This window comes from Trachypithecus francoisi, unplaced genomic scaffold, assembly GCF_009764315.1.
Source record: "Trachypithecus francoisi isolate TF-2019V2 unplaced genomic scaffold, Tfra_2.0 Lachesis_group16, whole genome shotgun sequence".
Taxonomy (NCBI): Eukaryota; Metazoa; Chordata; class Mammalia; order Primates; family Cercopithecidae; genus Trachypithecus; species Trachypithecus francoisi.
The window spans coordinates 91,955,742-91,973,290 of record NW_022681461.1 but is presented as its reverse complement, the minus strand read 5'-3'; the positions used below and the strand labels follow the sequence as shown (position 1 = coordinate 91,973,290).

Below are 17,549 nucleotides of genomic sequence, written 5' to 3'. Positions count from 1 at the left end.
AGCACCAGGCATAGAGTTGGCACTTCATAAACATTTGCCAGATGAGTTTTTTATGTACCAGGTTCTGGGTACTTTTCAAATACACTAATATGGTGTGGGTCTTTTGGTCTTAGAACCCTTCACACTCTTAAAAATCATTGAAGACCCCCAAACAGCTTTTTTGTTGAAGTGGGTTATATCTACCAATAGTTGCCATATTAAAATGAAACTTGAGAAAACTTTTAAATATGTATCAATTCGTTAAAAATAACAAACATAAACTCATTACACATTAACCATTTTAACATAATGTTCTAAATGAAAGGTAACTGTACTCCCATTCCCCGAATTAATGAGAGTATGGAAATTATTTTACATTTTTACAAATCTCTTTACTCTCTGGCTTCCAAGGGGACAGCTGGATTCTCAATATCTCCTTCATATTTGATCTGTTGCTATATGTTGGTTACTGAGACATATGAAGAAAATCCGGTCTCACAACTGGTAAGCAGTTGGAAAGATTTATTTATTTATTTTATTTATTTTGAGACAGAGTCTCGCTTGGTCACCCACACTGGAGTGCAGTGGTGCGATCTTGGCTCACTGCAACCTCCGCCTCCCAGGTTCAAGCAGTTCTCCTATCTCAGCCTCCTGAGTAGCTGGGACTACAGGCATGAACCACCATGCCTAACTAATTTTTGTATTTTTAGTAGAGACAGGCTTTCACCGTGTTGGCCAGGCTGGTCTTGAACTCCTAACCTCAAGTGATCCGTCTGACTTGGCCTCCCAAAGTGCTGGGAATAATAAATAGACCACCAAGCCTGGTCTATTTATTATTATTATTATTATTTGTTTTTTATTTCTTTGAGACAGAGTCTTGTGCTGTCAACCAGGCTGGAGTGCAGTGGGGCGATCTCAGCTCACTGCAACCTCCGCCTCCGAGGTTCAAGTGATTCTCCTGGTTCAGCCTCCCGAGTAGCTGGGACTACAGGCATAAGCCACCACACCCAGCTAACTGTTGTAATTTTGTTTGTTTGTTTTGTTTTTTTGAGACGGAGTCTCGCTCTGTCACCCAGGCTGGAGTGCAGTGACACAATCTCGGCTCACTGCAACCTCCGCCTCCCAGGTTCACACCATTCTTCTGCCTCAGCCTCCCGAGTAACTGGGACTACAGCCGCTAGCCACCATGCCCTGATAATTTTTTATATTTTTAGTAGAGTTGGGGTTTCACTGTGTTAGCTAGGCTGGTCTCGAACTCCTGAACTTAAGTAATCTGCCTGCCTTGGCCTCCCAAAGTGCTGGGATTACAGGTGCGAGCCACCATGCCAGGCCTGGCCTATTTATGATTTTTTTGAGACAAGGTCTGGCTCTATCACCCAGGCTGTAGTGCAGTGACACAATCACAGCTTGGCTCACTGCAGCCTTGACCTTCTGGGCTCAAGTGTTCTCTCCGCCTCAGTCTCCTCCAGTAGCTGGGACTACACATGTGCACCATCATACCTGGCCTTTTATTTTATTTTTTTAGAGATGGTGTCCCACTATGTTGCCTAGGTTGGTCTCAAACTCCTAGGCTCAAGCTACCCTCCTGCCTCAGTCTCCCAAAGTGCTGGAATTATAGGCCTGAGCCACTGTGCCTGGCTGATAATTGGCATTTTCTTAAGGGGCAGTTGTAATGTAGAACCTGAAACGATATCAATGACCTTTTTGTACTGTTAAACTAAAATCCATTGTTTTGGCCGAGTGCGGCGGCTCATGCCTGTAATCCCAGTACTTTGGGAGGCCAAGGTGGGTGGATCACCTGAAGTCAGGAGTTTGAGACCACCCTGGCCAACATGGTGAAACCCTGTCTCTACTAAACCTACAAAAATTAGTCGGGTGTGGTGGTGGCACACGCCTGTAATCCCAGCTACTCGGGAGGCTGAGGCAGGGGAATCACTTGAACCTGCGAGGCGAAGGTTGCAGTGAGCCGAGATTGCACCACTGCACTCCGGCCTGGGTGACAGAGCAAGACTCTGTCTCAAAAAAAAAAAAAAAAAAAAAAATCAGTTTTTCTGAACTGAACCTTCATCGGATCTTTTACCCATGCATGATTTTGTAACATCGTGCATTGGTCATATGGAAAATAATTGATTCACTGAGCTATGCAAATCTTCCAAATATTAATGTTTCATTATACATTATTTTAAAAATCACAATAGGTTTCAGGCCAGGCGCGGTGGCTCATGCCTTTAATCCCAGCACTTTAGGAGGCCGAGGTGGGTGGATTTCCTGAGCTCAGGAGTTCGAGACCAGCCTGGGCAACATGGCAAAACCCTGTCTCTACTAAAAATACAAAAACTTAGCTGAGTGTGGTGGTGGGCACCTGTAGTCCCAGCTACTCAGGAGGCTGAGGCAGAAGAATTGCTTGAACCCAGGAGGTGGAGGTTGCAGTGAGCTGAGATTGTACCACTGCATTCCAGCCTGGGCAACAGAGTAAGACTCTGTCTCAAATAAATAAATAAATTAATTAATTAAATTAAATAAAAAATCACAATAGGTTTCAACAGTAAAGTCTTTGTTTTTCTTCATAGTATTATATTGGAGAACAGTAAAGTCTTTAAGTTTTAAATTTTGAAAGCTGTGAAGCTCATGTAGCAAATACAAGTGTTCCAAAATTCGATTTTTCACTTGAAAGCCTGAACTGTATCATTGGCAACAAACACTGTCAGATTTTTCCCTGAAGTGACAGATTCACTTTGTTCCTTTTTATAAAAGTTCTGCCAGCTACTTAAGTCTGATAACCAGTTTGTCGGTCATTCTTTTGAGTAAACGTGGCATTCCACAAACAAGCAGCTAGTTCAGCTCAGAACTCAAAGAATGGTCTAAGTTATTTCCTCCTGAAAACCATCATACCTTGGTATGCAAAATGCCTTACGCATACTTACTTCCCACTTTATCAGACAGAATGTTGAAAAGACTTTTCCTGCAGGATTAAGGTTTAATTAAATTAATACATTTAGGCTGGGCGTGGTGGCTCACGCCTGTAATCCCAGCACTTTGGGAGGCTGAGGCAGGCAGATCACGAGGTCAGGAGTTTAGGACCAGTCTGGCCAACATGGTGAAACCCCGTCTCTACTAAAAATACAAAAATTAGCTGGGCATGGTGGCATGTGCCTGTAATCCCAGCTTCTCAGGAGGCTAAGGCAGAATTTCTTGAACAGGGACCCAGGAGGTGGAGGTTGCAGTGAGCCGAGATCATGCCACTACACTCCAGCCTGGGCTACAGACTGAGACTCCGTCTCAAAAAAAAAAAAAAAAAATTTTTTTTTACTTCATCAAGTACATTTTTTTTGAGTCTTGCTCTGTTGCCCAGGCTGGAGTGCAGTGGCGTGATCTCGGCTCACTGCAACTCTGTGTCCCAGGTTCAAGCAATTCTGGTGCCTCAGCCTCCCGAGTAGCTGGGATTACACGTGTGCGCTACCATCCCCAGTTAAGAAAAATAATGTCTTGGTATTGTTATGAAAATAATTTTTTTGGCCAGGCGCGGTGGCTCAAGCCTGTAATCCCAGCACTTTGGGAGGCCGAGACGGGCGGATCACGAGGTCAGGAGATCGAGACCATCCTGGCTAACACGGTGAAACCCCGTCTCTACTAAAAATACAAAAAATAGCCGGGCGACATGGCGGGCGCCTGTAGTCCCAGCTGCTTGGGAGGCTGAGGCAGGAGAATGGCGTAAACCCAGGAGGCGGAGCTTGCAGTGAGCTGAGACCCGGCCACTGCACTCCAGCCTGGGCGGCAGAGCCAGACTCCGTCTCAAAAAAAAAAAAAAAAAGAAAATAATTTTGACCTATGGACCCCTGAAAAGGTCTTAGGGAACCCTAGGGGTCTGAGGACCACATTTGAAGAGTTGCTGGTCTAATGGGTTTTAAAGCCTCTCCCCAGATGGCTCCCAAGGTATCACTAGTGAGAAGTACGTGATTGGTCCCAGTTCCTGAGGACATGACAAGGAAATGGTAACAGAAGTAAGCAGCTGTCCTGGGCTCATAGCTGGAGTTCAGAGTCTGGACTATCACTTGTCAGGGAGGTTGTAGAAGGGATTTGATCTCCAAGGCCCTCAACTCATACTATGACATTGAATCTAGGATTAGGGAGCCCCTGCAGTATGTACTGGAGTTGCCAGTCCTCTGTGTCAGAGAAGTGATAATACATCTAAATTTTCCAGTGCTTAGCACAAGCATGGCTTAGTAAATATTAAATGAATGAATCACAGGTGATAGGAGTGACGGTAGGAATTTGGCACCATCTCTAATGGGCTGTCCTAGAGTTTCATCTACTTTATTTCTTAGAGAAGGGCTCTCACTCCGTCACCCAGGCCGGCACACAGTGGCACGATCATAGCTCACTGCAGCCTTGAACTCCTGGTCTCAAGCAGTCCTCCTGCCTCAGCCTTTTAAGTAGCTGGGATTAGAGGCTCGAGCCACCGTACCAGCTACATTCCATCTACTTCAAACTTTCCCTAATGTGGTGGGAGTAGAAGGTGTTAGTAGCAGATGGGTGGTGTTTGTGTTCTACTTGAGGAAATAATGTCCTGGGCAGTAGTGTTGACTAAAGAATCATTCATGAAAATAGAGGCCAACCTAAGACGACTGTCAGAGAGTCCATGCATTGTGGGCAGAGTGGGTGGATGAGGACGTGGAAGCACACAGCATCCATCTTCCGGACTGCCTCCTTCCACTGACCCACCAGATAAGCAGGGCGGCTGGAACAGGGCTGCTAGCACCTGCCTGGCCACTAGGGGAGCTCTGCTCCTCTAACAATAAATTCTCACACCTGGGTCAAGCTTTTCCCTTTTAGTGATTCTCTAGGCAGGAGTGCCCCAGCCCAATCAAGAGCGGCGCCTACCCGAGGCAGCCTCAAGTTGGGATTTTTTTGTTTGCTAATGGCTTCAATCAATTTTGTGGCCATAGTTCTCTTAGGCTCACTTATAGGCTTATTATTTTTAGCAAAGCTTGTTTTGAAAATTTGAATTTGGTCAAGGACTGGATTTGTTGACATACCCTGAGTAGTCATGAAGAACAGAATGTCCTGGTAGCCACAAGGAGCCGTAGTAGCTGCTGTCTCAGCAGCAGCAGAATAACACTTTATGAGGCTTAGGTGCTGGCCAGTGAGGTGAGGATAACAGGAGTATGACTTCTCAGGCACATCTTCCCCAATGGATAACTTTAGGGGTCCTGGTGCAAGGAGGAAGGGACCTCAGGGGCAGACTGCCAGTCTTCTCTCCCATTTCAAGCCAGATCAAGGAGGGTGACAGAACTCAACCCCACTCTCTCCCCTACTGCCCTGGGAGAAATCTTCTGTCTTCCTTGAAGCCAGGCAGAGGTTGTAGGTAGAATCATTTTTATTGGAACATGACCTGTTTGGGGCTTACAACTCTGCAGCCCCCATGGGTAGCTGGGGGTGGGGGAAGGTAGTATCAAAAAACGATGAAGAGAGCTGATGAGGCTGTGGGGACTGGCTGGAAGCTGCTGGCAGGGTGGAGTGGGCTGGGGCCCTGGCAGGTTCAGATCGAGGTACAGCAGCGTTAATAATACTTTTGGAGCGTTAATACTCTGGGGAGGGGCAGGCACTTGGGGGGCCCTAGGGCATCAAGGCACTTGGGGTTAGGGAGGGGACAGGGGATGTGCTGCGGGATTGGGCGGGGCCAGGCCCTGGGGTTTGGCAGGCACTTTGGGGAGTGCTGGGGTTGGGCAGATTGGGCCCTGACAGCCCAGAAGGCTTTGGTAGTGGCAGGCACAGTCTCTGGGCTGGGTCTGCGTTAAATAGAAGCGGCTTCTCTAGTGCTCATCTCGAAGCTCTGAAGGCAGGAACTTGTACTGCTGCTGCCGGATCTGGGCCAGTTTCTTCCGCGCCTCTTCTAGCTCTCGTTCCTTCCGAAGCATCTCTTCCTGTGCTGCGATGATCTGAGGGTGGAGATCAGGGACTGAGTTCAGTGAGGATGTACAGCAGGGGCAGAGGGAAGTTGGGACCAGTGCAGACAACGTGACTGCCCTCCTGACAGCATCCCTCAGTGTCTGGGGTGAAGCTCACCTGGGCAATGCCGCCGACCATCTTCTCTTTCACCACCACTGTCTCATTCTCCTGCTCTTCGAAGGCTGCAGCCTTTTGTGCTGCTTTCACCAGGTTATCTGAGGCTCGCTTCACTGCGTTGCCAGCAGCCTGGGCAGAGAGAAAGTGGCCTAAGTTGAGAACTCAGGTAGGGTCCCAGTTGAGACAGTCCCTCAATTCTCTCATAGAAACATACATCTCGGGAGTGACAGTTTGAAGCAGTATAGCCCAAGGGACAATGGGATGGGTCAGGGTTCTCACCTGAAGTCGTTTCATTGCCTCCGAGTCCTGGTCAGCCTTGACCTTGCAGGCCACAAGGAGCTGGGCTGTGGAGGCAGCTACCTGCTTGGCTGATGAGATGAGCTTCTCCTGGCTAGCGTGGCCTTGCACAGCTGCATTGGCTGCCTCACACAGATTGTTGGTGGCCGCAGCCACCATCCGGGCCTAAAGCAGGGAGAGTTTGCTTAAAAATATGTCCCTTGCCCTGGTCCATCCCCACTCTAGCCTTTTCAAGTCTCTCAAACTGAAAGAGACCTAGCGGGTACTGCACACTTACAGCAGAAATGAGGCCCTGGGACCACTGTCCATCATCCAGTGCATTGGCTGGAATGGCACCCACCTGCAGGAAGGAGAAGAGCCTGCTTAGACCTGCATTTTCCTCACTTCAAAGACTCGTTGGCTATGGATGTGGCTGTGGACATCAAAGTGCCGACCCGTCCCCATTCTTGTGGGAATTTAAGCACTCACCTTCCCTTGGGCCACTAGTTCTCTCTGGGCAGCCGACGCAGCCTTTACCAGTGCACTGGTGGCTGCTGCAATGGACTTGGCAGCTTCTAGTATCTGCTCCTCAAAGTTCAAGGACTCATCTGCCTCCTGCAATAGGCAAAGGTTGCAGAGAGAGATGTGAAGTCAGAGATGGGGCTGAAGGTGGGGACACTCTGCCATGGTGAGGGTGGAAGAGGAAGGGAGCAGGACTGACCTTGGGTTTGGCCCGGGGCTTCAGCTGCTCTAGCTTTTTAGCTGCAGCTTCAATGGCGGCTGCAGCTCCCAGGAGCTCATTCTCAGCAATGACTGTGGGGTCCTCTGGGTCCACCCATTCTGTTCCTAGTGGGATGAGGGAAGAGGAAAGAGGCTAAGGCAGAGTGGAGAGGTCAAAAGCACCAGAGAGCATGGTTAGTCATCAGGCCCTGGCACCTGTGGGGACTATGGGCAGAGGCTAGCACAGAGCTATCCAGCCAGGAAGCAGAGATCACACCATGATAAGGGTTTTCCATCCATCCCTGTCCCTGGTCACCCCTCACCCTTCATGGCTTCAGCAGCCTGGATGAGCTCAGTGACGGAACCAGCCACGCGCTTTGAATGTCCTGTCAACTGCTGCTTCAGTTCTGGGCTTGGCTTCTGCAGGGTCTGGGCAAGAAGCGGGCAGGGGACAAAGAGCATCACATCTTAGGGTCTACCCTGATCTATGAAATAGGGCAGACCACGGCCTCCTCACCCCTATCCCTAGAGCACTCCATACCACAGCCCTCAAACACCACGCTGCCTATCCAAGCACACATCATGCATCACACCTCACACATGATGGAGACAGTGGGGCTGTGTCACTCACCGGCTGCAAGGAGCAAGGAGAATGATGAGATGAAAGAAGAGATGACGAAGGTAGAGAAGGGGGTGAACAGGTGGGAAGGGAGGAGAAAAAAGAGGAAGAGGAAGAGGTGACTGGGAGAACCAAAGATGATAAGAAGGATGGGGCCTGGGAGAAAGGGAGACTTGGAAAGGAGAACAGATTTGAGAAACAGAAGGTGGGGCAGGGAGGAGATCTGAGCAAAACAGAGAGCAGGGTGTGAGGCCTGCCGGAAGAGGCCTGTGTATTCAGAGGCTGGTATGAGGAGCAAGCTACGCCCTCCCTTACCAGCAGCACATGGTCCAGCAGTTCCAGGTAGCCATTGGCACACTCCCGGCCATAGTGCAGGGCTCGAAGCCGCACATCAGGGGCTACTTCCGGGTGGTAAGCTGCTTCCTGTCCCCAGAGTAATATGTTAGTTTTAGGATCCCAGATCCCTACAGTTTCTTTCCCACTATGTTCTGCCCCAAAGCTGCCTCACGGAAATGCCTCAAGGATTTCTACCTTGCAAGCCCGAAGCATATCTGCAATAGCACGGCGGCTCAGATTGGCTGTGGCAATGACATCTTCTTGGCGACAGGAATTGCCAGCGGCAACGGCCTTGGCTGTTGCCATGGTGATACCCTTGGTCATTCGGATGAAGTCTTCTGGGGTAGAGGTCTTGGCAGGTGGCTCTGGGGAACAGAAAACCTGTGGGGGCAGAACAAGAAGAAAGATTTTACAGTGGCTGAGACTATGAGACAGTGTAGAACTCTGTGTGCATGTGATTTGGTACAGACATTCACACATCACAGTGAATGTGTAACAGAAGGCAGCTGGTTATCATTTCTGACTGAAGCAACTGGGGAGTTTGTTTGTTTGAAATCACAAAAGTAATTACAAAAGTGGCTTTTGGCTGGGTTTTCATTCCCAAAATAGAGAGAACCCTTGAAGGGGTGAGAGGCAGAGCTGGGCCATAAAAGATATGCATAAAAGATGATAGGAGGGCATTTTAGGTAAATGGTAGGACATGAACAACCAAGATGTCAAGTGGGAAAGTATCAAGGAATGTTCTGGAATATAGGAATGGTGAAGAAAAGGTTATTGGGGCCTTGAATATCACAATGAGGAACTTGGAATTTTACATAATATGTGAAAGTCATAAAATATTTTGATGTATGGGTTCAATCTGTAAACATTTATTAAAGATCAGCTAGGTGGCAGATTCTATGCAAGGGGCTAGGGATGCTCCTTGTTCTCACGAAGCTTACATTCTGGTTTTGGACACAGGTAATAAGTAAACAAGCAGTAAAACTGAGGACTGTGATTTGGATTATGAGAGAATTTAAAAAGAGTGCTTGATGAGAACTATTTCAGATAGGTGGTCAGGGAAGGGCCCTCTGAGGAGGTGACACTGAAGCTGAAGCCTGAGGAACTGGAAGGAGCACAATGTTCAAAAAGCTGGAGAAAAGTGAGTGGAAGAGCCTGCAACAGGTGAGAGCCTGGCATGTTCTCAGAACTGACAGGGCAGGGGGATGGGGCGCAAAAAGGAGGAGAGTAGGATGAGATTGGAGAAGCAAGCAGGGTCATCACTGATGGGTTTTAAGTAGTGAAGTGACATAATCTAATATATATTTAAGACAGGGTCTTGCTCTGTCACCCAGGCTGGAGTGCCCTGGAGTGATCATAGTTCACTGTAGCCTTGAACCCCTGGGTGTGAGGGATCCTCCTGCCTCCAGACTTATGAGTAGCTGGGACAGTCATGGGCCACCTTGCCTAGCTAATCTTTAAATTTTTTTGTAGAGACAGTATCTTGCTATGTTGTCCAGACTAGTCTTTTTTTTTTTTTTTTTTTTTTTTGAGACGGAGTCTCGCTCTGTCGCCCAGGCTGGAGTGCAGTGGCCGGATCTCAGGTCACTGCAAGCTCCGCCTCCGGGTTTACGCCATTCTCTCGCCTCAGCCTCCCGAGTAGCTGGGACTACAGGCGCTCGCCACCTCGCCCGGCTAATTTTTTGTATATTTTAGTAGAGACGGGGTTTCACCGTGTTAGCCAGGATGGTCTCGATCTCCTGACCTCGTGATCCGCCCGTCTCGGCCTCCCAAAGTGCTGGGATTACAGGCTTGAGCCACCGCGCCCGGCCCCAGACTAGTCTTGAACTCACTGAAGTGATCCTTCCATCTCAGTCTCCCAAAGCGCTGGGATTTTACAGGCATCACCCACCATGTCCAGCTCTAATTTATATTTTAAAAACATAATTCTGGCTAATGTGTACAAAGGAGGGGGCAAGTGTTGAAGCATGGTGATTGGATAGAGACTACTGTATAAATCCAATTAAGGACTGATGACGGTTTGGACAGTGTGGTAGTGGTGGGAGATAAAAAGAGAAAATGAGCTGTATTTGGAAGGGGCACTAACAAAACTTAGATGTAGGGAATGAGAGAAAGAGAGAAGTCTGATATATTGAAGCTGGGTTTCTGGCTTTAGGAACCGAGTTACTATAAGGTGCCATTTACTGCGATGGCGGAAGACCAGGAAAGGACCAGGTATGGGAGGCAGAAAGTCAAGAGTTCCAACTTGGACATCTTCAAGTAAAGGTGAAAACAGAACCTTAGAAAGATGAATTTAGAAATCAGAAAGATGACTAGGGAGAGAGGAGAGTGGCAGGGACCGGAATCAGGAAGACCAGGGAGAAAGCTGGTGCCACAGCCAAAGTGCAGTAGAGTATGGAAGTGTGAACCAGAGTGCGGACAGGGCACCAGGGAGGAAGAATGAAAGAACATGGCAATAGCCTGGATATAGTGGCTAAGATGGTGAAGTCAAAGATGACTGAGATGGAATCTTCATGACTGCAAGGGTGTTCCCACCATTAGGAGGACCATGTCATGGTTCAGAGGCACTGTGTCCAGGTGGTGATGTCAAACAGGCAGTTGAAAATAACTCAACTCAGAACTGGATGTCTGCTTCTTACAGAATAATAATGAAAGTGGTTAAACTTGCCAAAGAAGAGAAGAGAGAAAGAAGGCTATTTGTACAACCCTGGGAAGGCCTCTACATTTACTAGGTTAAAGGTGATTCAATGATGTTCGAGAAACAAGAGAAGCCAGTATCTAGGCCAAGGGAAAAAATGATTTTTTTTTTCTTTTTTTGAGATGGAGTCTTGCTTTGTCGCCTGGGCTGGAGTGCAGTGGCGCCATCTTGGCTCACTGCCACCTCCGCCTCCTGGGTTCTAGCGATTCTCCTGCCTTAGCCTCCCAAGCAGCTGGGACTACAGGTGCGCACCACTATGCCCAGCTAATTTTTGTATTTTTAGTAGAGATGGGGTTTCGCCATGTTGGCCAGGCTGGTCTCGAACTCCTGACCTTATAATGCACCTGCCTCAACCTCGCAAAGTGCTGGGATTACAGGCATAAGCCACTGTGCCTGGCGGAAGAAAGAATTTCAAAGAGAGGGTTGTTAACAGAGTCAGATGCTTTGGAAATGTTTGAAGAGGACGAAGGCCAAGAAGTGGCCACGGAATGTGGCAATTAAGAGGCCACTAGTGACTGGAGAAAGAGGGAGGGTGGTCAAATGCTAAAGAATAAACAAGTGGGTAGGGGACAGACATGAGTGTAGCTCACTGGTACAGTGGCTCGAGTGTAATCCCAGCACTTTGGGAGGCCAAGGCAGGAGGATCACTTGAGGCCAGGAGTTCGAGACCAGCCTGGTCAACATGGTGAAACCCCATCTCTACTAAAAATACAAAAACTAGCCAGCATGGTATGCACCTGTAGTCCCAGTGACTCAGAAAGTTGAGGCATGAGAATTGCTTGAACCTGGGAGGTGGAGGTTGCAGTGAGCCGAGATGACGCCACTGCACTCTAGAAGGAGGGTGTGGGAGACCTGGGGTAGGGAAAGTTACATGGTGATTGAGGAAGATGCCATGTGAAATGGAAAGGTTACCCACACCTGGGAGAAGTGACAAGAGGAGAGGGCTGAGAAGGCTGGAGGAGGATGGCTACAGAGCGAGACTCTTCTCAAAAAAAAAAAAAAAAAAAGTCTGGCGATAGATGAAAGACTGTGTGTGACTCCGTCTGTGAGTATATGTGTGGCACAGGTTCATAGGCTTTCAGGATCCCTCTCTCTGACCCTAGTCCCTGATGCCCCAGACTCTCTCTCACCGCCAGTTCCTGCCGTATGTGTTCGGTGGTTGCTTCCAGGGCCCGAGTGCCTTTGGTGGCCTCATCTTCCACGGCTTTTACTGTCTTAAGCAATGATGTCACATTGGTCACCATCACCTGGAGGTATCAGAGGAGTGTAGAGGAATGATTTTAAGGAACAGGAGGAAGTACATTAATCCAGTGCCCCTCCTGATGTTGCTCTCATTCTCTCCAACCTTGGCAGAGTTCTTTAGCTGCCACACAGCAGGGTCATCTCCAACTTTGCCAGCTGCAGCCTTCGTTGCACTGATGAGGTCTCCCAGGGCCTTGGCTACATCTTTCACTGCGTTGATTAGTACCACCTGTATGGGAGAGGGTTGGCTCTGGTCTATGGGAGGAAGAAGTGGGACAGGAAGTGGTTCCAGCTGGAATTAGGGGCATCAGGTTGCTACCTGGGTCTCAGGGTCCTCAGCTCCCAGGCTGGCTGCACCCAGCTTGACCACATCAGCGAGGCGGGTGATGGTCGCCACGGAGGACTGGGCAGCCTGCGCCAACTTCTCCTGGCTCCCAGCTGCGTTTTGCACCAGGACCTTGGTGTCCTCCACCAGCACCTTCGCAGTCTTCAGGATGCCCTCCCTGAAGGAGGGCCCAGCTTAGTCAGATCTCCCCTGCCCACTCTAGCCTGTCCAAAGTGCCTGGTCCAGGTCTTCCCTATTCCAGCGAATGCTATCCTGCCTCTTCCAGCCCCATGCCCTGACCTGTCTGCCTCCCTTAAGCCCAGGTCCTGTCTTACCGGTGGTCAGCGAAAGTTTCAGTACCCTCGCGATTGAGTGTGCCAGCAGTGGCGAACATGATGGTGGTGTCAAGGTCAGCAATGATACCAGACACAGCACTGGCTGCTGTGATGCAGGCCTGGGTGCCACGATTCCCAGCCTGAAGCGCAGCTAGGACGTGGGAGACCTGGGGTAGGGAAAGTCACATGGTGACTGTGGAAGGTGCCATGTGAAATGGAAAGGTTGCCCATGCCTGGGAGAAGTGACAAGAGGAGAGGGCTGAGAGGGCTGGAGGAGGATGGCCAAGGCTACAGAGTTTGGAGGCAGTCCCACCATCTGCAGGGATGAGCATTGTCACCTTCTCAGAGACTCTCCGGGCACACTCTATGAGCTCCTTCTTGGTGTAGGCATCACTGGGGCTGCACTGCAGGGCGCCTGCCTTGGTGACCAGAGCGGCACAGCCATGGCCCAGCTCCTGTACCCGGTGTTTGATATGGGAACCTATCTGTGAGCCGAGGGAAAGAGAGATGGATTTTACAAGGGGCACTCAGGGTACCACTGTGCTTGGAAAAGTCACTAAGGACATAGAAAAAACATGCATTGTAGATTAAAGCAGCAGAGAGAGAAAGTTCCCAGCACAAGGACGTTTCTGGTTTCATGTCCTTTAGGCAGGAGGTAACCTTCTACACATGGAAAATAGTAGCACGCAGGCACTAAGTGGTGAGGATTGTGTTAAGCACAGTGGGGAGGAGGGGAAGAGCACTTTATGCTTGAGTGTTAGAATCAGAGGGCTGTGGATTACCATGTGGCCTGTATGGGGTTATGGAGGGTTTTGAGGATGGGGATTACATGTGTCCTACTAAGATCCAATTACTTGCTTTCTTGGAAAGCTAGAGGCTTAGGTAAGGAAGAGCTTCATGGCCTTGCAGCAAGAAAGAACAAGAACATGGACTGGCAGCACAGCAGAGCGGCAGCCGTAGGCCCAGATGAGGGTCAGCAGAAGCCAGAGAGGCAGGTCCGGGAAGGCTCCAGATTCTGAGCTGTCTCCTTTGTACCCGTGACTGAAGAAGGCTTTGATCCACTGTCCCTACCCAGAGCCTCACTAGTCTTCAGCAGAGTGGCCCTGAGGCTGTTCCCCTTTCTATGAAAGACCAGAGAGCGTGGGGGTGGGACAGCCCTAGATGCTGACACATCAGGAACAAGGGGCAGGGGGCAGGGCAGAGCTGCCTCCATGTTTACCTCTTCGTTTTCAGCAGCCACCGCTGCAGGCTTGGCCTCCGAGGCCAGACGGCCATAGTCACTGGTCAGCTGGTTAGCAAGAGGGCCCAGCTCCTCTGGGCTGGTGTTTGACTTGGTAACCTGGTGATAATGGAAGGAGTGAAGTTATATCCGAAGTCAGCTCTCCGAGGGCAGTCCTCTGGCACTCGCCCAAACTCACCATCTCCTGAACGGTCACTGCAATGGCCTTGGCTGTCCGCACCATAGTTGTTTGGTAATCCACGAAGGAACCTTCTGGTTCACCCATTGGTCCTTCATCTAGCTGAGGGGGGAGGACAGGGAAAGGGAAAGACTGTTAGGGTCTCTGCCACTGTGCTTGCAGGCTCTGGCCCAGGGTAGCCTCAGTGTCCACAGGCACCCCAAGACTCTAACCTGGTTGATGGCCTGGGTGATGGAGTCCACCATGCCACCCACGACCCCGGCAGCACTGGCTGCCTCGTTGAGAGTTGTTGTCAGGTCCTCTACGGCCTCTGTCATCATCTGCACAGCCTCCTCCAGGGCTTCCTGGGTGTGAGCTGCTTGCTGTGGGAAGAGGAGAAGAGCTCTGTTGTTCCTGTTTCTCCAGCCTCTTGCTAGTAACAGTTCCTCCCTCCCAACCCTCAATACCTTTGGGTTACCACCAGCCTCCTTGGCAGTGTACAGCAACTGCAGGGCAGATTCTGCCAATGTTTTAGTCTGGTCCAGGAGCGCCATCTGCTGCGGGTGGCTCAGGGTCTTGGAGGCAGCACCCACTGCAGCCAGGGTGAGCGGCTCAAAGTACTGGGCCATCTGGGACACCTGAGGCAAGGGGTTGGACTAGGGGTCAGGTCCCCTTTCTCACCCTACTCCCTGGGATTTCCCATGAGTCTCCATAGGTACCTTGTGTCCCAGCTGGGAGGCTTCAGCCCGGGCAGCATTGGCCAGTGGCTCAATGAGATGGGAGATCTCTTGTACTGCAGTGAGCATCTGAGTGTGCAAGGCCTGGGGAGGAAGTGGACTTTAGCCCTGATCGTGACCTGCAATAGGACCCTCTGGCTATACAGAACTGCTTTTCCTTTCATACCGAATACCTTAGCTCTCCTTGGCACATCCTAGCCCTTTGATGTCCCTAAGAAGCCACTCCATGATCCCCCAGCTTCGAGTCTGACATTTCTCTTCCTAGACACATCTTTCCATATAACCCTCTCCCCCTCACCTCTTGAGAGATTCCCTCACGGGGAGCAAGCTGCTGGCTGACTGCAGCGAGGGAAGCCTGGTCTAGGTCCCGTAGACAACTGTTCAGACCTGCAATGGCCGCTTCACACTCCAGCTGCCCTGGAGCCTTGTCCCTGCAGACACATCAGGGGCTCCAACACCAAGAACATCCCCTAGTGCAAGGCCAGCCTATCCTTCCCCTGTATCCTCCCAACACCATCCCATCTAATTGCACTTAAGTGCCCATCCTCCATTCTGCCACAATGTGTGCCCCCCAGCCACAATGGTTCTCCACCCCTCAGTACCTCATGCTTGTAATTAGCTTCTTGATGGAGTCTGAGACAGTACGGGAGTGGCCAGCCAGCACTGACCAGCTCGGGGGGTCCCGGGGATTGACTGCGAGGGCCCGGGCTGTCTGGATGAGTCCCCCAGCACTCTCTAACATTGTCTTGGCAGATACCACAATGGGCTCCATGGCAGCCCGACCCTGGGGAGAGGGGAGGCAGGAAGGTAAGTCTCAGGATTCCCTGGAAGATGAGGTGATAAGCTGGCCCGTCAGATCCCCCTTCACATCGCCTCACCTCAGGGCTGATCTGGGCAGGAATGCTGGAGAACTCAGGGTTGGACGCAAAGGCACTCAGATTATCCACAGCCTCCAGCAGAGGGGCTGTTGCTGCTCGGCACTGGGCACGGTTCTCCTCTGTGAAGGCCCCATCTAGCGCCTAGAAGTGACAGAGGGGCTCTTAGGACTTGGGATGCAGGCACAGGGGGTATAGGAAGCGAAGTCCAGGTCTCCTTCCCGGGACTTAAAGGGTTTGGGGAGAGGCTAGGTGGTCAGTCTGGACAGAAAGAGTTTGGGCTCAGGCAGAGGGGATTTGGTAGAAGGCCTCAGAGAATAACTGGGGGACTCGGGAGAGAAGATGGGACAGGTCAGGGAGAGGCTGGGAATTCCAGCACTGGGAACCTTGATGGTCTTGACAAGATTAGCTGTGCTGTTGGCCACCTCCTTGGCTGACTGTACAAACTGGCGCTTGGCAGTAGGATTGGCGGTACGGGCAGAAGCCAGGCGACAGCTGTTACACAGTGCAGAGGTGTGTTTGGCCACAATGGTGGCTGCGGAGAGCACCTGAGGAGACAAGTGGAAGAGCCACGATGAGGGCAGGAAGGAGGTGTACATACCCAAGGAGGAGCCATTTTAGGGTCAGAGGATGGAGAGCAATACCCTGGGGAGTCAAAACAGGAAAAACAGAGTCACCTGAAAAATCAAGATCTAGGAGACAGAGACACCCAAAGATGAACTGGGCATGGGAGAGGAAAGACATACTAACGGAGGAGCCATAAGAGGGCCGGTGGGAGAGTAAGCTCGAACATCTACAGAGAAGTTGTGAATTTAGCAGTAACTGAAAAATGATGAGACCCATGGCAGAAAAAGACAGTTACTCAAAGAGAAGCCGTGTGTGCAAGGTCAGAGATGGGTCCCTGCCTTCTTTCCCACATGCCTCACCTCCCTCTACTCCATGGGGTTGGTCTGCCCTTTCCCAGACTTGCCTGTGGTCCCTATTCCCTTGAGTTACCTGGGCCTGGGTACAGCCAGGCTCTCCCAAACTGTGGCAGGCCATCTGAATTGCCTGGTTTGCACGGGCAAACTGTGTGGGCTCCACCAGCCCTTGCTGTCCAGCTTGACTATTGGGGTCAGAGACACCAACCAGATATGCAGCCTAGGAAGAGAAAAGGGGGTTGGGGTGAGGAATAAAGATTGCAGGTGGGAAATGAACAGTGATAGCAGGGCCAAAGACAGCAGAGGTAAGTTTAAAGAACAGGGCTTATTTTCCAGAGTTCTCCATGAATGGAGATACATTAGCAAACTATGGTTATACTGTAAAGAAGAAAAAAATACTCTCCTGTTTCATTAAGTATATTCCAGCATTTCAGAAAATTAAAAAAGTTAATCAAAAGGAAAACTATATAACAAGGGTTTTTATCAAATCTCTATTTAGATATGTTTGTGTATGCTGGGTCTTAGAGTAGAAAGTATGGCTTACTTTAAGTAGTAGTAAAAAGTTTAAGAGTGAAATACAAATATACACCTTTGTGCACACAAGCAAAGCCTCATTTAAAGACAGTTCAAAACTGATGAAGGTTATTAGGCTAATTCACATTTTTTTTTTTTTTTTTTGAGATGGAGTCTCACTCTGTCGCCCAGGCTGGAGTGCAGTGGTCGGATCTCAGCTCACTGCAAGCTCCGCCTCCCGGGTTTACGCCATTCTCCTGCCTCAGCTTCCCAAGTAGCTGGGACTACAGGCGCCCGCCAACTTGCCCGGCTAGTTTTTTGTATTTTTTAGTAGAGACGGGGTTTCGCCGTGTTAGCCAGGATGGTCTCGATCTCCTGACCTCGTGATCCGCCCGTCTCGGCCTCCCAAAGTGCTGGGATTACAGGCTTAAGCCACCGCGCCCGGCCTAATTCACATTTACAGCACCTCCATGCATCAGGTATTTTTGGAAAGGGAAGGGAGGGATTAAAA

At 50.1% G+C, this 17,549-nt stretch overlaps 1 protein-coding gene across 3 annotated transcripts in view; it reads right to left on the bottom strand.

Annotated features, from left to right (window-relative positions):
• Window positions 1-5,338: 5,338 nt before the first annotated feature.
• The window catches only part of TLN1 (talin 1), a 36,411-nt gene continuing 24,200 nt past the window's right edge, over window positions 5,339-17,549 (bottom strand). For all 3 annotated transcript variants that reach the window (XM_033238132.1, XM_033238130.1, XM_033238131.1), the window contains 24 exons: window positions 16,602-16,745; window positions 15,992-16,153; window positions 15,609-15,749; window positions 15,333-15,514; window positions 15,029-15,161; window positions 14,713-14,814; window positions 14,461-14,631; window positions 14,227-14,376; window positions 14,015-14,116; window positions 13,816-13,935; window positions 12,935-13,081; window positions 12,597-12,763; window positions 12,256-12,439; window positions 12,040-12,165; window positions 11,825-11,941; window positions 8,192-8,377; window positions 7,976-8,083; window positions 7,365-7,470; window positions 7,043-7,167; window positions 6,811-6,936; window positions 6,620-6,682; window positions 6,325-6,507; window positions 6,046-6,174; window positions 5,339-5,918 (listed from right to left, as the gene is read on the bottom strand). In XM_033238132.1, coding sequence (XP_033094023.1) covers window positions 5,793-5,918; window positions 6,046-6,174; window positions 6,325-6,507; window positions 6,620-6,682; window positions 6,811-6,936; window positions 7,043-7,167; window positions 7,365-7,470; window positions 7,976-8,083; window positions 8,192-8,377; window positions 11,825-11,941; window positions 12,040-12,165; window positions 12,256-12,439; window positions 12,597-12,763; window positions 12,935-13,081; window positions 13,816-13,935; window positions 14,015-14,116; window positions 14,227-14,376; window positions 14,461-14,631; window positions 14,713-14,814; window positions 15,029-15,161; window positions 15,333-15,514; window positions 15,609-15,749; window positions 15,992-16,153; window positions 16,602-16,745 — 3,300 coding nt within the window. In that variant the 3' untranslated portion in view covers window positions 5,339-5,792. The remainder of the gene's footprint in view (window positions 5,919-6,045; window positions 6,175-6,324; window positions 6,508-6,619; window positions 6,683-6,810; window positions 6,937-7,042; window positions 7,168-7,364; window positions 7,471-7,975; window positions 8,084-8,191; window positions 8,378-11,824; window positions 11,942-12,039; window positions 12,166-12,255; window positions 12,440-12,596; window positions 12,764-12,934; window positions 13,082-13,815; window positions 13,936-14,014; window positions 14,117-14,226; window positions 14,377-14,460; window positions 14,632-14,712; window positions 14,815-15,028; window positions 15,162-15,332; window positions 15,515-15,608; window positions 15,750-15,991; window positions 16,154-16,601; window positions 16,746-17,549) is intronic.